Source organism: Andrographis paniculata, unplaced genomic scaffold, assembly GCF_009805555.1.
Source record: "Andrographis paniculata isolate CXL003 unplaced genomic scaffold, ASM980555v1 Contig19END, whole genome shotgun sequence".
Classification (NCBI taxonomy): domain Eukaryota; kingdom Viridiplantae; phylum Streptophyta; class Magnoliopsida; order Lamiales; family Acanthaceae; genus Andrographis; species Andrographis paniculata.
The window spans coordinates 387,912-407,436 of NW_026137479.1; the positions used below are offsets into that span (position 1 = coordinate 387,912).

At 40.9% G+C, this 19,525-nt stretch overlaps 1 protein-coding gene across 1 annotated transcript; it reads right to left on the minus strand.

Moving 5' to 3' along the window:
* Nucleotides 1–591: 591 nt before the first annotated feature.
* On the minus strand, nt 592–19,238 carry LOC127243337 (auxin transport protein BIG). The gene is made up of 14 exons (XM_051263307.1): nt 18,764–19,238; nt 18,574–18,680; nt 18,107–18,269; nt 11,975–18,018; nt 10,717–11,334; nt 10,389–10,569; nt 9,781–10,015; nt 5,157–9,704; nt 4,850–5,072; nt 4,183–4,587; nt 3,802–3,945; nt 2,596–3,615; nt 1,766–2,269; nt 592–1,571 (listed from the first exon to the last, which is right to left on the minus strand). Exons 1-14 carry the CDS (start codon nt 19,035–19,037, stop codon nt 777–779), a joined length of 15,261 nt encoding a protein of 5,086 aa, XP_051119264.1. The 5' UTR covers nt 19,038–19,238; the 3' UTR covers nt 592–776.
* Nucleotides 19,239–19,525: the final 287 nt, after the last annotated feature.

Genomic DNA, 19,525 nt, shown 5'->3' on the forward strand with positions numbered 1-19,525 from the left:
AGTGGGCCTGAAGCTTGATAGAGGGCCATAAAATTGGGCCTCAAGCTTGATGAATGGGCCCAATTTGGGGCCTGTCTGAAATAAATGGGCTTCTATGTTGTCCGATGGCCCTGTGCTGTTTACATGGGCCGGTCGGGGCCTGGGAAACGGCACGTGGATTTGTTGGAGTGTGGGATGTCAGGGAGTTGACGTGTCGTGCCCGAACCGACCGCACGTGCTGAGAACGTGTAGCTGTCAGGGGTCACTCTGGGCCAATAGGGCTGGCCTGTCCAACAGCAACACGTGTAGCTGTCGGGGTCACTCTGGGCCAATAGTAGTGGGCCTGAAGCTTGAGAGAGGGCCAGGAACTGGGCCTGTCCATCACAGGGTCGACAGCACGTGGTCTTGTCGGGTCTTGGCTGTCAGCAGGTGGGAATGTCTGATCGCTCGTACGTGTAGTTATTGGGCCTATATGATATCTAGTTGGGCTCATGCTTGTTTGATGGGCCTGGATTGCTCCATGTTGGGCCCAAAACTTTAATAGTGGGATCTCAAGATTCTCAGCAACTGCCCGACAGCGCATTAAGCTTCTTGGCCCATGCCATATTTGGATTGGAAGAACGGAAAGCGATGATATAACAAAATTTTGCGAGTTACAGTCCGTATTGAGTTGATAAATTACCACACAGTAAGTAATTACAGAAAACAGCTTAATAGGAGGAATGGAACAGGAACAGGAACAGGCACAGGCATGGATGACACGACGAGCAGGTAGAAGATGTACATGATCGATCAGATCAGCTTTTCCCCAAGTTGATTGAAGCGTAGACAAAATCTTCGCATGTCTTGTGTCCAGATCCAAGCACGTCTGCCAGAGCACCTATTATGTCGAAACACTCCATAAAATCAGTGGCCGAGTTCATGTCCTCAAGCCACGACAGAAGCTCCTTAGAGAATGCCACCATTTCTCTCACATCCAACAGCCTTTCTTTCATCACAATCTCCCAAGCCTCCACCTTCTTGCTCTCCTCGTCCCCTTCCGACGCAGCAGACCCCACACCCACACCCACACCCGACCAAGATTTTCTAGCCTTCAAGTAAGACTGAAGCTGCTCGATCAACCCAGTGTAAACCAGCATTGGCTGAATGGTTTTAAGCAAGTCATCAGATCCACTTCCCGAACCTCCTGAAATGCCGGGCGCAGTGGCCACTGCCGCCGAGCTCCGCTGTATCCTGCCATGCCGCTGCATGTATGCATGGTATATTCCACGCTGCAGGAATCCCCGCCGATGCTGTACCCAAGACTCGTAGGGCTCTGAAAGGAGGGAGCTCACCATCATGAATTGGACAGTTTCTTCTGTTCCACTAGGAGGCTGTGCTCCAGGAGACATTGAAATTTTGGATTCAGTAGTCATGGGGGAAGACAAGTAAGTTGCAATAGATTTTGCCAGATTACTCCGATGAGAAGAGTCATGATCCAAAAGGTGCCGCGCCATCTGTATCATGAAAGGCAAAAATTTGGAATTGCTTTCTTTCCCACCACCTCTACAATCTGTGCTGAATGATGCCCCAGTGGCAAATCGAGCAAGCATCTGCAAAACAAAACCACAATTCTTAAAACCAGTATGACCATAGCGCACAGATTCGAAAAGCACACACAATCAGTGTAGACATAGACAAGATTACTTACTATAAGGGAATACTTAAACAAGTATCGGTATGGCAAGGGAAGCCATCAAAGTTAGTATAAGATATGTGGAAGTAAGTATAGAGATTGAGAGCATACCAAAACAATGTCATATGTTAATAACCGCAACCGGCTTCCATCAGCGCGACCCAATGCATTAAGATAGTCCCAGTACTGGTCAACATACCGTGTATATTGTCCCATGGGGACAGAAGACCCTCTGATGGGAAACAAATTATTGCAGAGGGTTTCATTATTTCTAAGGGCAGCCCCATCCCATTCCTTCTTTGGATTCCTGAGGGCAGCATCAGCTCTCTTGGCCTCTTGATGGCACTGGAAATGTATGATGTTGAAATGGCTTACGGTTGTGTATACACAATCTCCACGAGCACTTCCAGAGCCTCCAACACCCAAATTGACCCGTTTGCTGTAGGTGTATACACCCAGTAAATCAGTGGGCCTTAAGCGGTAACCCTCTCTGCAAACCATGCAAGCTAGGCCATCTTCCTCCTCTTCAACATCTTCAAAACCTTCAAGAACAGGCTGGGTAACAACAATTCGCTCACCCCCATCAGAAGTTGATTCTTGCCACATACCAAGTCCCTACAATCATGGAGAAGATCACAAGGTCAACATCAAACAAAATTAAAATCTCCAATCCCACAATGAACGTTAAAATGTGCCATCGAATTTTGCTCCAAGACATACCTATTACATGAAAATTAGGTTCCTAAATGCTCACAAATATTACTTCACATTTTGTTTTTCATTAAAGTAATACCTTTAGGGTGTGAAGAATAGGATTATCTAGTAATTATAAATGATTAGATAGTTATATTCTTTCAACCAAGTGAAACTACAAAGGCATCATATTGCAATAATAGATAATTTTGTGTTCATTTTGAAACCAATGAAAATAAGCAGTGCACCTGAAGTAACTGCTCTCTTTTCTTCAGAGCCCGACGCCTCATCTCATCGCGGGTTGCACGTCGTATTTGTCTAACTTTCTCGGCTAAAGGTCCATTATCTATTCCTTCTTTGTCGGTCAGGATGTCCAACAAATTCTCAGCTTTTGCCCCAATCTCATTCTCACCGGCCACACTCTCTAAAGCATGTAGCAAAGGCAAAATACCCTCCTCATCCAGACACTGCTGTGTAGCTAAGTGACCCATTGATAATCCCCTCAGCATAGACAATATGAGAGGGACAGAAGGCAGCATTAATGCAGATGCCCAGTCTTCCGTAGATCTATAGCCAGGCTGCCCGGTGCATGCAAAACTTACCTTCAAGTGTCTCACAGCAACTCTAGTAATTCCCCTCTCCAATATTATATCCTTCAATCTTTCTCCACAGGAGCTCGTTTTTAGTGATTCCGACACCCTTACAAAGTTTTCCAGTGCAAATTTCTGTTTCGCTGCTTGTTTGGCAATCTCTTCATCCTTAGAATTGTCCTCATACTGCTTCTGTAACCTATCAAATTCACTCCAATCCTGCAAGTAAGGTTCAAAATGCTGGACAAGGACTTCCATGGCTGCAGGTTCCCCATAAGTCAAGTACGGCAAAATCCTGGCAACCATCTCTGTGTTTCTCTGCTGTTTACTTGATAGCCCCGAAGGATGAGACAGTCTCTCCAGAAACATGAGAACAATCTTCTTAGCCTGTTCACCACTTCCAGTATCTTTGCTGGAGGCTGTAGAAACTCCTGTCGTAACACTGATGTTATCACTCTCATTTGCTTCCAAGGTAAGACTCTCCACAATTAACAGAATGCCCTCAGCAGGTTCCATAGCATCCACAGAGAAGGCACGTCTGGCAGTTTCAAGGAGCAAACTTAAAGCTCCTGATTTTAAGAGTGCTCTTCTATTCTCCCTTGTTTTGCAACATAGCATTAACAGATTTAACACAGAAACCAACTGCTCTTGGTTCGACTTTAGATCATCACGCAGGCGCTGTTCAGAGAATTCATGGTTTAGACACGTTTCAGAACATAGAACTCTATGCTAGGAGTAAATATAAATATACGAATTCATCTATTAGTTCCTAGTCCCCAACAGTTTGGCCAATCAAACTGACCCCCATCTAATATAGAATGAATCTAGTATGAACACCTTTACAAAAAAAGGAAAACACCGCACCTGAACCATGCCTAAGAGAATTTCCAGACCCCCACATTCTCGAACAGCAGCAGTTATTGCAAACTCAACCTCAGGATCTTGAATCTCCTCCCTATCTTCATCCAACTCCTTGATCATGGGCTCAGTAGCTTCACCATCCAAACCCTGCAGTTTTAAGGGCAAAACATTTATAATAAACCAGGAATGAAAAGGAGATCAAAATATTTTCAAGGAATTGAGAGTGAGCCATTGGGTATATTTTTCCTGGTTGTGTCTATGTAGCTAGATGTTTCTAATTAATAAAATGGGTAGCTGCAAAAAGTTGCTAAAATAAAATAACAGGAAAATTGAAGTATGAGACGAATCGGAGAACAACACAGCAAAAAGGATTATAAAGATGACCTGAAGTCGATAGGTCACTGTCATTGGTGGGCAAGTTCTGTTGGATGTGGCAGCATTAGCAGATAAAAATGCTGTTCCAGGGACTTGAGTGGAAGATTGACTATTTGATTTCTTCCAGACTTGCTCATAAACCTGAGCAATGCTCAAATCAAGAGAAATAATGTTTCCTGCAACCAACAACTCCATGCCATAATCATCCTCAAGGAGGCCCAGGAGGTCCAACTGATGGCATATCTTATTTTTCACATCACGCATCAGAGGGCCAATCTCAGCACTCGAGTAAGGATTCTTGGTCATTGAGCCCCTAATGAACTCCTCCTGAGTATGCGCCTTGTTAAGTATTAAAAGATATACAGGCTCTGGTTTTGATGGGCAGATCAAATTGCATAGCTGTTCCAAGATAAACTGTGCAATACAAAAAGTTAGTGATGGATTTTGCACATAGTTGCACACAATGTGAAATGACTTGACAACTTGAACGGATTAAAAATTGAAAAGCCATTAATAGAGCATTAATCCTTGTTAGTGTTTTTTTCCATTTGTATCTTTCGCACATATATGCTCACCCTGTCTTTTTTCTCAATATTTTAAAGAAAACAATATCTAACCGAGCTAAGAATAAGTACAAGACATAAAAGAAAAGCAGAAGACACAAGTTACAACATACCATAGAACTACGTTCTTTTCTACCATCTGCATCCACTTGTAAGCCACCAATGCATGCCTGGATGAACTGCCGTTTGTTCTCATCACTCTCTAGTAAAAGACTGTCAAGAAGATCTTTCAAAAGCCTATTACAGTCACTTATTAGCTTTGTCTTTTGTACAATTAATCCCCTGATCACAATGAGGGCCTCAAGAACATCAGACAACAACTGTTCACGCATGAATCTGCCATCCAGGGAAAACAAGTTATTAGGTATAATATTGGGAAATAAATAAATAAATCTATTAACCCGCTAATCAAGTACTAACCTTGATCTAATATTGGGGACCTCCAGAAATTTACCAAGAAGCTCTATGAGCTTATGAAGAATAAAACCCTGTGATATGTCAATGTGGAGGCTTCTCTCTAATGACTCAACATTATTCACTTCCCTTGTGATTAGCTTACATATAGTACTCAAACATCCTCTTACAGTAAAAAATATGCGTGCTTCCTCTGGATCTATCATTCTGAAAAGCAATTCAAAATACTCGGCAGCATTTTCACCAGCAGAAAGAGTTGCAGGCAATAAAGACATCAGTAAATTCAGCAACCGAAATCGTCTTGACAAACTTTGACCACAGAGCAAATTGATTAACATGCACATCTCAGATCTTATAGATTGAGAACAAGGACTCAGTATAAGTTCAGTAACCCATGAGCCAAGTTCAAATAACTTTATTTCGCTTGGAACTACCTTCAAAGAACGCCGCTTCCATCTGAGGCCATATTTCATGGCCAAATAGTCATACCTCGGAGGTCGAGATTTCTGCCCAACTCTGACAACCTCAGAAACTTTGTATTGACGCCTTACAAAATCAAGATATGAAGCACCTTTTTCCCACTCAGAATAGCTCAGCAATTGAATATCTTGAGTCTTCAAAGAATCATCTCCATTCTTTCCTTGTGACTTCTTCACATTCACCCCGCTGGACCCAGATTCAAATGAGTTGCTTTCATCTTTTAGATGGGACACAGGAGCTGGTTTTCCATGCCCTGGTTCTTTATCCACTCCATCAGGCTTGGGAGGAGTACACGCATGAGATATAATTTTCAGACAAGGTAAAATAACATGCTCAGATATAGCAGGATGCTTGGCTCCAAGTTTGATCGATTTAAATAACAACTGGAAGACAATCCTTAATCTTGACTCCCAGAATTCATCTGCCAACGCACAGACATCTGAAAGCAGCATTAACTCCTCTCGCGTTGCAAGAGCAATGTCCATGGAACGATGATGTTCGAGACAATACACAACCTTCTTGTGAAGCAATGAATTTAACTCAGTAACTGCATTCACATCAGCCTCAGAGAAGGCACAAAGTGCGGCCCTTGCTTGAACACGTGCATTTTTGGGGCCCTGATGAATGTTGTTCTCAAACAACTCACGCAGAATGCCTGAGGCAACAAGTTGCTTCTTAGAACTTGGATGCTTTGATAAAACCTGTAATATCTCAAGGCACTGGGTCACAAATGTACTGGCACAGCCATAACAACTATTGGGAGATCTCAACAAAACAAATCTAGAGGCTGCAGCAAGATTGTCAGACTGCTTCTGATGCAGGTAATTCATTAATACACGCCGGAGACCTTGAAGTGTCTGAACACTTTTACTCACAGAATCAAAGGCTGCCTTGCATTTTTCACCATACAGTACACCAAGAAGTGCAATTTTACGATTGATTTTGCATGAAGGACCAGGCAAAGATACCATCATCTGCTGCACAGAATCTTTCTGTTGAGAATTCTGTTGAGAGTCCATCTCATTCTCACCAATGCTTGATACTATCTTCAGCAACGGTTTTTTATAACCCAACAGCTGTTGATATCTTTTATGAGCATTTTCTGATTCAGACTCAATGGCAGCCAGTCCTCGTTTCATATCTTCATCATTTTCCATGCTATCAAATGTAAAACTTGGTTTGGCCATAAAATTAAATTCAAAACGACCATATTTACTGTATCCACACTCATTGCACAAAAAGGAGTCAAGATTTTCATAATTGATATTCCGGCATTGCCTGCATTGATAGGCATTCTCATGACAGTTGCCACATATTCCATGTTTGTCAGTAACAGGCCGACTACAACGTGGACATTGTAGTGGTTCAAGGGATAATGCTTGAAGATTTTCATAGAAAGAATCCAACTCAATCATAAAGTTGCATGCTGTTATTGGAATAAGAAAGTCCACTTTCAGCTCTGTCTGATTGAAAGCAAGATGGCATATCTTCGCTCTCTTCCACAAAGGCCAATTATTTTTCAGCTCTGACAAATCCGCCACAGGCCTGTTGTTATAATAAAGATTCAGCACTTTCACTGATTTTGATTTTCGAGCATCATGCACATTCATGGTTACACTCTGAATGGTGTAGCTACCAGTGCATTTCACAATGATCCGATTATCAGTGAACTTTGTTTCAGATTTCAGACTTTCAAGCTTCATGCGACTGTAAGGAACCTCAGGTGAGCTGCAGGCAACACAGGGCTCACTCTCGAGATAGTAACCATCAAATTCCACCAAACCACTCAAGGTGTTGTAAATGCGTGAGTTAGGATGATTAGCCAGAAGTTCGTTTTGTGTGTGGAGTGTCTCAAAAATGGATTTAATCACATCAGAAGTCAAACACTTGTCTGTGATTTCAATGTTCTGCTGCTTTAAGCTGCTATCTTGCGATTTTCCAAGCAAGCATGTTATAAGCTCTGTATACTCAATGACATTCTGTCCATATAATGGTAAATGCCTAACCTTCTGCAAGAGCACAGATAACAGTGTCTCCTTGAATGGCTGTTTGCCATGGTGCCAAGCACCAAGTACGACACATTTGGCTTCCGCACGCACAATGCTTGAATTCCATTCTAACAAAAATGTGTCAATAAATTGCCTCAGAAAATCATCACCACGGTCAGTGAAGACATGCAACACCTGTTCCATATCCATGTAAGATTTCTCTGCAGTAGATTCACTTCCTTCTTCACCTTTCTTCTTTTTCTTAGACTCAACAGATTGAAGCCCCAACTTATTTGAACTTATACCTCCATCTCCTCCACTTTCAGCCTTCTGTGAAGTGTGATTGGCATCCTTTCCTGTGTAGAAGACCAAATTTAGAAGTTTCAGTGTTTGAACAACACATTCTTCTCCGAAGGTGAAAAGTCCATTTATGAGGAAAGGCAAGACATCACTGTGCCTCAAGCAATATTTCTGCCAGTTTCTAGGTCTTGCAGCAGAAACTTCAGCAATGGTGGAGAGACACTTGACTATTTTCACACTCCTTTCATAAGAGATGGAAGATTGAAATCCACCAGACTTATTGATGTGCTTGTAGAGCTTCTTAATTTCACTTGAGAACTGCCAAGAGTCCCTCACACTGTAGTAATGTGTCTTACTGCCACATATATGCAGAAACAGCCTCCTAGCATATCTCCGGACAAACGTCGTATTTGAATTGTTGATGTAGCTGCAGAGAACATCCTGATATCCATCGAGTTTCAAATCTTTTCCAGAAGAAGTCTTGTAAGTCTTATCTTTTTCCCCCCCTTTGTCATGCTTTTCAGGGCGAATTAAACAGTATACCAAACGAAATGTGTTCTCCAACAACAGTCTGTGATAGTCGGCAAAGAGATCTGAACGGTGCAATTTTGAGTATGAATCTGAGAAAAATGGTGAAAAGTTACCAGCAGGGAGCTCTCTCCTAACGGTTAACAATGCACCACAGCCAGAACCATGGGTCAATCCATGAGTATCAGCAGTAACAGGAGTCTTGAAGACATGCACAAGCTGCTGCAGGATATCCATGAGATAATTAACAAATACTTGCTGCCTAAGATAGCCACATGCTCTATGAAGACAAGAGGTAAAGTCACCCTTTTCTTGGCCATCCGACATAGATGAACTGGATAATGACATGGAAGAGTGCGTCTGGATTGTCATTTTCTCTGATGTATCTGTTGTCCCACAAGATTTTGATGCACTAACATCGCTGCCCGGTTGGTTCCAGTTACGAAGCATAAGGGTGAAAAACATGAAGATAAGAATAGAAACTTCCCCAAAAGATGAGCGGGTGCGGGCTACAAATGGTTGGCTAATTTTCATCTCATCAAGAAACCACTTAATCAGCTTCTCCAAATTTAAGCTCTCAGCTTCTACACTATCAACAAAGGGACCCCCAACAGCTGATGACAATCTATGGAAGAGCTGCATCACTGGAATAGCCTGCACTCCAGTGGTGGTCTCCATCCAGCCTTTTAGTTGTTCAAGTAGCTCAGAAAGAAGTAACGAGTTCACAGCTCGTTTAGATGCAGAAATAGTAACAGGATCAATTACTGATGTTGAAAACTCCCCTGACTCGTTAGGTTCCAGCTCATGGATTGATGGATCTGAACTCTGAACATTAACATCAGTAGCCACTGGCAACATTGAATCACTTAAATCATCAGTGGAAAGATGAATTTCATGGCCATCACCACTGAAGGTCTCAAATTCAATTGGGATTGCGGTCATTGGATGATCTCTAGAATGTGGTGGAGGAAGTCTCTCTGCATCTAAGACTTCATAGCATGCTTCACATAAATCAAAATCAGGACAAACAGTGCAATGCCATCTCCGTCTTAGTATAGGAACAGTTGAGCACCCATCACAACAGTATTGTACAGATGATGTAATGGCATCTTCTTCTACCATAATTGGATTGTTTCCACTACCTGCACCTGTGGTATCAGAACGTAGGGGAACTGCTATTGCATTCTCCACATCATCAGTTCCCAGCATGGTTTGCTTTGGAAAGGGAACCTGGAGCAATCTAGAAGATATAGCCAGGCTGCAAAAGAAAGTGAATTGTAAGGGCATCAACCAAAAATTATGCTCTCATATTTGCAACTAATATTCAATTTTACCTGCTGGCAGTTTGAACAGCCTCATTGTTACATAAGAGAAGCTTTTTCAGTAAAGTAACAGCAGGGGTCACAGATTGCCTTCCAGCATCTTTACCATGTAATGCCAGACACTCTGCATAACAATAGATCAGCTCTATGGATGATATGACAATGTTGTTCATAGTTTGTGTGTCCGGCTGCTCTAAATCCAAAATTCCCCACAGTACTTGCATAAGCCCATCAACCACATCAGAACCTACACTCCGATATAATCAGTAGCCACGTAAGATTTAGAGTGAATTCCCCAAGTGGAAAAGCCATCATCAGTACATTGATTAACTAAAATAAAGTCTACTCATTCACAATCAGAAGGATAACTAATAGAACTCTTTACGAATTCACTTAGCAGTACTCGGTAAATACTTGTAGCTATGGTCATTTCAAGAAAGCACATGAAAAGAAAGTGCAGGCGATAGTAGCCACATGCAGCAGCGTAAACTTAAATTCTTTCTTAGGAAAACAGAAGAACATTCGATTTTAGTTTTCAAAGGCATCTCTTATTCATTTAGCTCATATGCCATAAAGGAAGACCGATAATAATATTTTTAGCCTGAGGGAAAGAACATTACCATTAGCCTCAAGGAAACTAGCCAAATTTGAGCGACGATGCAATGAAATCTTAGAAACAGCACGCATTTGTGCAGTAAACTCCTCAATAATCCACCCTGCAGTAAGCTCCCCCATTCCCAGTTTTGATGAAAGTATAACAGTAGATTTCACTACTCCACTAAGGCGCATGTTGTCCTTCACCTGAGCATAATTTTAGAAGCTAGTAAGAAAAACTAGTGCATCAAAGCCAGAAATGTGTTTCACAATTATTATCAGAAATGATTAAGAGAACAAAGATCGGCAATTCACAACAGTGGATCATATATTGAAGTAGGATAAGGCAATCACTTGGTAATAAATCTCTCTTCTTGGAAACAAAGCCTGAAGAACACGGCTGGCAGCAACTTGAAGCAAAGGTTCCCTGTCACTTTCAAATATTGCTTCGAGTACTGGTGTACATTTAATGTTGCCCATATCCACTTTAAAATCATCAATTTTTGAGGATCCTGGAGGTTTACACAATAAATAAATCCTGGATAGGAGTTTGAGTGCATCAGCGACCACCTGCTCCTGCACTGGAGCAGATTGTGATGTCCGTGTTTTTCTTGCTGAACTTGCGGACCAGGAATTGCAGCCAAGCACTCGAGCTTCCATGTCCAGAATTGCATCCATCTTTTCTTTCCAACCAAACTCATCCTTAGCCCGACCATAGACTTCCAATGAATCTATTCTGGGCAAGGCAGATCCACTGAAGGTCCGACCAATAGAAATTGTGAACTCTTCATCAGCAAGAAGAGATTCAGCCACGGTCAAGGGTATGTCATACCAAGATCGCATTCCTTCATCTAATTTTATCACTCTCTGAAAAATAGTAATTTCAGAGGGAATTTGACTTGCTGATGTGTTTCCGACATGCAAGCGGAAACCAACCATAACAATATCCGGATTTGAATTGGAGACTGTTATCTGAAAAAGAAAACATAAGAGAAGTACAGAATGTTCAGTATGGTACCACAACATTTAGGCATGTGTTGGAGTGCATATCAAAGACCCAAACCAAAAAAAAGCACATCCTTGGTTAATCCACCGATTATTCTGAATTCAAGCATATGAAAATTCAATAATATGTATTATATATACATATCCTACACAATAATGATGATGTAAATTGCAAGGCTCCAACAGATTTGGTGGTACACATTACAATGAAACAAGTGGTTTGTTTACTTATGTTTGTATACTTATTTTACTGTTCAATCATAAATTTCCCACCAAAAACATCCTATCTAAACTGATTTCACATTCAAAACATCACACCCAGCTACTATTTCACCTCAAATACATAAAAACCAAAAAATATGTAGAAAACTCACAAGTAAGCAAACCCATAAGTTGTAGAGAACAACAAACTTAACTTTCTTACTGTTTCTAATACCATTCAGCATCATCGACACGGTTTGGCCAAAAGAATTCTCAAAATGGAAAGAAGAGATAAATGCCAAAGCAACAAGCAAATTCCTACTTATCATGGTGACAAAGATATGACTATGTGGATTTTAAGTCCCTAAGAGATAAGGGTTACACATTAACGTTATAGTTTTAATACCTTGAAGCCAGAAGGGTTAGGCCCCTCCAGAAACCCATCTTCAGATGCTAAAGCCTGCTTAACTCCTTCAGAATCATTGTTCCGTATAGCATCACTGCTAAATTTGACATCTGGGGTAATGCAAACTGTCTTCTCAAAGAAGTCAAGAGGAAATTCTGGCTTGACACCCCCATAAGCTTTATTTTTCAAAATTCCAGGACCTAATTTTTTCACCTTGTCAGCCATTATATTTACACTGGTGTCAACCCCAGCAGGAACATGGGAATAAATCTGGAGACTTCCATCCTCATGTAAAACAAGACAATGTATTTTATCTTTTGACAATGGTCTATAAGCAGTAACCCCAACAAGAGGGGAAGTTGAACCCCCAGCGTGACGCAAATTCTGAGCAAGCACTTCATGTTCTGTCAAGGACACAGCAAGCATCATGTTTGATTTCAGATTAGAATAGCAAACAAATAATCCAATCCCAGCCATCAACTCTTTCCAACGATGCAATCCCGCTGGACGTCCTTTACCATCCAGGTCATTCTCATAAACAAGAGAGCTCTCCACTACAGATGTTACATCTGCATTTAGGCGGCCAATCAAGGTGCTTCCATCTTGATACGACAAAAAAAGCAACTTGTGAGTAGATGAAAAATACAATGAGGAACCCTTTGCGACTTGATTTTTGCCCTCTACTCGAATGATTTCCTTCAATGGTCTGCTCCCAACATTGGCTTTCATTGACAACTCCAACCTGTACAAGTTTCCTGAATCAGATAGGACTATGAGAAACATTCCACATTGGGAACCCACCAAAAGTGTTGCATCCACTATTGCATCATCAGGCAATGTGATGTAGTGCAAAGGACTGATGTTGTCTTGAGATAGGTCATATATCTTCACAAACTTGTTTGTTACCACCATTAGCTGGACTTGAGAACCTGGAACCCATTCTACACGTCGGATATATGCACCTTGCAGTGCAAGTTCAATCGCTAATCGATCGATAACCTCACCTCGATGATTAACAGTAAGAACCTGACAATCTTCATAGCCAGCTACAACCAAATAATTCTCCACAAGTGAATTAAAGAGGAGATGTACAATCTCAAACCGTACAACATTCTTAGAAAGAGGCTTCACATTTGCTTTGTCAGCAGTGACAGGAGCAATAGTTGCTTGACCAATTAGTTGACCCACATCAAAAATGGCAACCTTATCACCCTCCCCAACTGCCAGTCTACCTCGGGCACTAACACTAAGTAATGATTTGGCAAGAGATCCGCTTGTTAAATGTGATTTGAGTTCTTTTGTATTTGAATAATCTGACTTTATCTTCAAATCTAATGATCCACTTTTATATGCCTTCTTCAATTGTAAAAGATCATTACAGTAGTGAAGCACTTTGTCTTCGTCCAGAGAAACTTTCATATCTCTCACCATGCTGGAGTCTCTTCTTCTAGTGATAGAAGGCAACAAAGACAAGCAGACTCGTATTATACGATCTTCAACTTCCAGCTCATTAAGCAACCCTGGCATCCTGTCTTCGACCTCTTTTGAAAGAGATAACCTCGTTGAATTATCTGGGTCTGCAGTTGAATCTTCCTCAACATCTGAATCACTATCCGGCAACTGATCAGCATTCTCTGGAAGGGAGATAAAAGATTGGAAGTTTCCTGTCCCACGAGTGGGCACATTATTGCTTCCAGTAAATTTTCGAGGTTTCAAGCACTGACAACTGCTACCTCGAACACCTCCTGCTCCACAGTCACAGAAAAAACGACTAGAACGGGAGTACACAACACGATGACCACGATGGCAAACTTTTGCACAAACTGAGCAACACCCTTTGGAGACAGTTAAGTCACAGGTGTAACAGAAATACCAGTGCTGTTCCATAAAATTGCTGCCACTAGAGGTAAAGGTGCAAACTTTGGATGCCAATGCCCTCTCACTGTTGCTATCCTCATCTTCATCCTTATCAATACTACCTAGCTCACCATCAGATGTTCCATCATCTTCATCATCATCAGCAGAAGTTGCATCACAGTCAACAGATGCAGAACCACGGTTAGCAGATGGAAGCAGATCATCAGCATTTTTTCTTGAACCAAGAGTTCTAGAAGAAAATGAACCTAAACCAGAACTGCAGCTGGACAAACTCTTCCCAGATGACCTTTCAATGGTGTACCCAGGAGATGCGCAATCACCCACAGTTCTTGAAAGGAAGCCCAAAAGAAACTTCAGTCCTTGAAGCAAGCGCTCATCACCAGCCAGCTTCTCTATCACTGAGAAAGTCCTCTCCAGTAGCGGCTTGATTAACGCTTCCCCTTTAGACAGCTGAACTATGTAGTTGTAGTAAGCTTTGGCTATAGTGAAATCAAACAGTGAAAATGCATTATCAAGGGAAAGTAGCAGGGCCTCATGAAAATAAAAAATCAGTTCCTGCAACTGGGACTCAGAAGCAGGCATCAAAAGAGATGTAAGAAAATTCATGGTGGCCTCTCTTATGGAAGCTGAAGCTCCTATAGAACTACCACTTGGTGTCTTCTCGGTTACAGATCCCAACAACCTTGTTTCCAGCCATTTCGATAGGGAAATCAAATCCATGCGAAGAAACTTCTTAAATAACTTTATTTTAACCTCAGGATAGTCAGCAAGTGAAAGATCTGCAAAGAAGTTCAGAACCTTCACATTAACTGATTCAGAACTGCTGTAATCCAGAGAATCAATGAGAACTAAAATATCACCCCTCTGGGAACCACATAAACTCGTAAACTCATCAGAAATATCCTCCATTGAGAGAAAAAATTTCAAAATGACATTTCTTGAAGGATCTTCCTTGAGGCAGCTTGCTAGATCCACCATTTTCAGAGCAACAACTTCATGTATGCTCCTATCAACATTGTTTCCTTCCTTAACAGTTTGGAGAAATTCTTCCATACGCTTCATAATGAATAAGCTTCTACAAGCAGGTCCTTCAGTCCCCATTTTCAACCTCTGGCATATAACTTCACATTGCCCCTCAAGACTTTCAAAGACCTTATCACACTTCATTACCAAGATTGATTCAAGTATCTCAGAGCTAACATCTTTTTCTCTCCCATTGATCCCTCTAGAATCTTTTAACTCAAGCAATCCACCAAGACAACAAACAAGTCCCTTCATATTGAGAATACAAGATGACAAAATTTCATTTGCAAATTGAATACGAAGAGGAAATCCATGCAACACGAGCTCCCAAAAAACCTTGCATCGAATTCCCAGAGAAAGTTCCTCCACAATTCTATTCAGCTTCAATGGAAGCTCATAAAGAGAGCTAAGCATGGAAGGTCTAACCCCCATCTTCTCTGTGAACTCATCTTGCATAGTATTATCTAAATCAGTGGATTCCAGAAACATCAGGGGAAGGATTTTTCCAGATGACTTGCATCCATTGTCAAACATTGAAGCTAATGCTGTTTGGTAAATCCACACATATTTCTTTAGCAAGGATGACAATAATTGGATGAGCTTGGCAATTTGATCAGCATTGAAAGAGTTGTAAACAAGATCTCTGGTCAACTTCAGAAATTCAGTATCCCCAGCAGAACCCAGCCATTTTGGTCCACTTACTGCAAGAAAATCTTTATTGGTGTACCCCTGGGCGCCTGTACCAAGTACAGAGAGCAAAAAGGAAAGCCAGGATCCACATCTGAAGAAATCCCACCCTGGTTCCCCAACATTTTCACATGCAAGTGAACCAGATAATTGCTGAAGTAAACTCAACAGGAAATCCGGAATGCTCCCAGATTCATTGGCAGTGACATGATGACTTAGCATAAAATGACTAATATAAAGAAACCTCTTCATATTTGAAACTTCAGGGGCTTTGGGATCACTAAAGAGGACGTTTGAGTGTTGAAATGATCTTTCAATGGATATATCCCAGCAAAGAACAAAGATATATCGCTCAAGAATCAGGTCATCTGCATCAGAAGCTTTTTTACCAGCCCAAAATCCCAAAATTTTCAAAAAGGAGGTGCATATCTCCTCCCAATTCAAGCCTAGGCAATCAACTTCATCATAATCCCTACATAGAGATGCTGGAAGAGGAGCAATGTCAATCAAATTCTTAAGCAAAGTTACATTTACTGGAGTTCCTTTGGAAGTGATTGCATCCTGTAGCACAATTGATGGCCAAGAAATCAGGTAACTGGGAGAACTAGAAACCTGAAGCTCCCGGACATCCCTGAATTCGGTTCTGAAGTCCAAAAGCAGCAGAGGTGGGCAAGCATGAGGGTTATATATCATGTGTCGTAGTATCAAAATCAGCCTCGAAATCAGTAGTGCCCAGCATGACAACTGCTTGCTGTTGGAACTCAAAGAAGGCATCTCAATGGACACGATCGATGACAATATTTTACTTGCCATCAAACTTTTCTCATCTTCAGATGAATAATGAAAAGCTATTAAGAGAATCTCGATGTGGAACAGGGAGGGAAGAGTTTCAGCAATCTCCTCCAGATCATGACCTATTGAACAGACTGATTTAGCCTTCTGATGGATAAACTTTATAAACGTCTGATAGATTTTGGTTCTCAAGCTAGAACCATCCAAACCAGCTCTGCACACAAGTATATGGGCAAGCAAAGCAAGCATTTGATCATTGTATGTGTATTTGCCATTCTCCACTGACAGTATCTTATCAACAATCAAATCTTCAAGATGTCTAGGGATGGCTCGGAGCAACACAAGTTTTTGAAATAGTTCAAAGCAAAGTTGATGCACTTGTCCAAACTTCCTTTCTTTCTGCAGCGTATTTTCACCAGTCAAGTCCTCAGGAAAGCAACCGTGAAAGTTGAGTATTGAAAGCAACACATCAATATGGTTGCTAGTTAGTTTCTTACAAGCATCTTCATACATCGGCAGATTCCATTGAGGAGAAAAAATACAAGTTTTCAGAAAACTGATTAATTCAGTTGCTGCATGAAATGGCATGTTGCTGTAGCTTGAAATAGAATTAGTGGCAACATTCGATTGTTCACAACCATCAGCAGATCTACTACCCTCAGAAAAAAGGTCACCAAAAAGTGCTTCATCTTCATGACAAACAACACCTTCCACTTCAGATGTAACAGATCCCTTCGCACCAGTAGAAAATGATCTTTCCAACACTGGCCTTAATTTAATGCCTTCTGAATGCAAGAAAGTAACAAGATGCATCAGATTATCCAGCCACTGAACTGATGATGGGAATATTATTCCACATAACTCCTCCATAGTATTCTTCTTCAACAAATACATTTTCTCACCAGAGACAAAACATGAAGGAGGACCATGCTCCACGTGACTATATGTGTGCCAAGTATTCATATTATCCAACTCAATCATACGATGTGCCTGGTCCTTGATATCCAATACGAGTTTCAGAACAAAACTTACCACCCTAGGGAAGTAAGCCAAAGGGGGTTTATCGGTGGCAGCGGACTTATTGGACCTCCAGACAGAGGAATCCAAACTGTGCAATATAGAAGCAGCAGCACAGGCCTGGATATTCTGATACACATAAGTAGTGCCAAAATTTGTTTGCATGAATTGAAGAAATTCTTCCAACAAGTGCACGGCTAGTGTCTCGTAACTACTTTCAACAACAGTGTTATTGTTTGCAAACTCTACGCCAGCTTTGAACAAGCAAGGCAAGGAGTCTATGAAGGATGCAGCAGTTTGCAAGAACATATTGTCAGAGTCAATATAAGAATTATCTTTTGTGATACTTCCAAGCATCTTGAATATTCTCAGACAAGTAGATAATCTTCTTCGCAAATTGAAACAAACTTGCTTCTCATCACATGATACTGGGGGTTCTATAAGCATCTTGCAGAGGAAGGTAAGGCGATGGAGACATCTCAGATGAGCAATGGCCCAGTGATGAAAAATATTGTTCACTTTATTGGCATTGGATGGAAAAGGCTGTCCAACCATAACCGGATTAACAATATTGACTTGAGCACATTCAGACACCAATGCCATTAACAGTTGCTTTTCTGCTTCCTTTTCCTGACGACACATGGACCCTTCCAGGAAAGAAAACAAAATCAACACATAAGGGTTACATAATTAAGATAGGGAAAGAGTGCATAGCAGAAAACCAAAGAGATATACCTTGAAGCATGCACCTAACATGTTCCTGCCACTGAAGAGGATCATCATTATCAACAACAGTAGGCAACATATCAATTGGAACAGAAGGACAGGATTGTGAAGTATCCAACTCTTTATCCACGCCATCAACTAGCAACAGCTCTAATAACTGCAACATGATATTCTGACCAAGGAATAGAAGTCAGATAAGAAACAACAGCCATATCATAACATATAAGTTCTGATTTTTAAAGAGATGCAATAAAAGCGATAAGAAAAATGTCTTAGTAAGAAAAAAAAGAAAGCGGCATTCCACAGGAAAATAACCGATAGCCCACCAATGGCTTCAGGTCTCCAGCCATATTGTTTGTACTTACCAACGGGATAATAACATCAATGAAAATGCACTACCAGGGTAGTAGTCTCAAGAAGAAAACCATCAACTACTATACACACATACAAACACTTAAAATCTGTCCGCAAATTACCTGCATGTTTGAATCATCAGCTTTCCCAATCCATTTTTCCAAATAACACAAAGAAAATTCTATTGACTGCTGGACCACCGCCACAACCACAGGCTCCATTCGCTCAACTACCACATAAGCAATATTAATCACTCGATCGGTATAAAGTAATAAAATAAATTTTAATATTTAACCAAAGCAGATAACATACTTGACACCGACCGGACGGATTTAACAACCGCGATCAATACACAAGCGATGGCATGAACCTGAGCCCGGTCCCAGACCTCCAATCCTAACTTACCGCTGGCATTCCCATCATCGCCGCCGCTATCACAATCCAGTGGTTTCACTGATTGCTTCACAATTGAGTAGAGCTTCTGAAACCCTAGCCTAAGCTCATGTGCTGATGGATCAGAACGAAGCTTTTCGGCGAAGTCATCGGACGACAGCGCCGTGACGAGAGCGGCGATCTCCTCCGCCATTTTCCCGATCAGCAAAAGCTCATTAGATTTTCGATTGGAGAGCAGAAACAAGCTCTCGCGATTCAACGATTAGAAATTCTGTATAGAAATTGCAAGCGAGTAAACGAAACGCCGATAAATTTTCCGACGAGAGGGTTTTATATAACATGGAGTTATAGGCAAGAGGGTTGAAGGAGGAGATTTAGCTTAATTTCCAAGCAATTCATTTCTAATTCTTTTTGCAGCCGAGCCCTTTTTAACCGACTTTAATTTTTCATTTCTTTCACTTTTCCTCCACATAATTTTATATTAATATTACGTCAAATAGATGTATTTAGCTCTGTAAAATTTTCTGTTTCGAATTTTTTCGCAAACGTTAGATAATATTTATTAGAAAAATTAAATTAATAATTTTATATTTAAATATATATATTTATAAATATTATATTATATTTCATATTTTATTATTTAAATTATTAATAAAAATTATAATTATTATTAACTAAAAT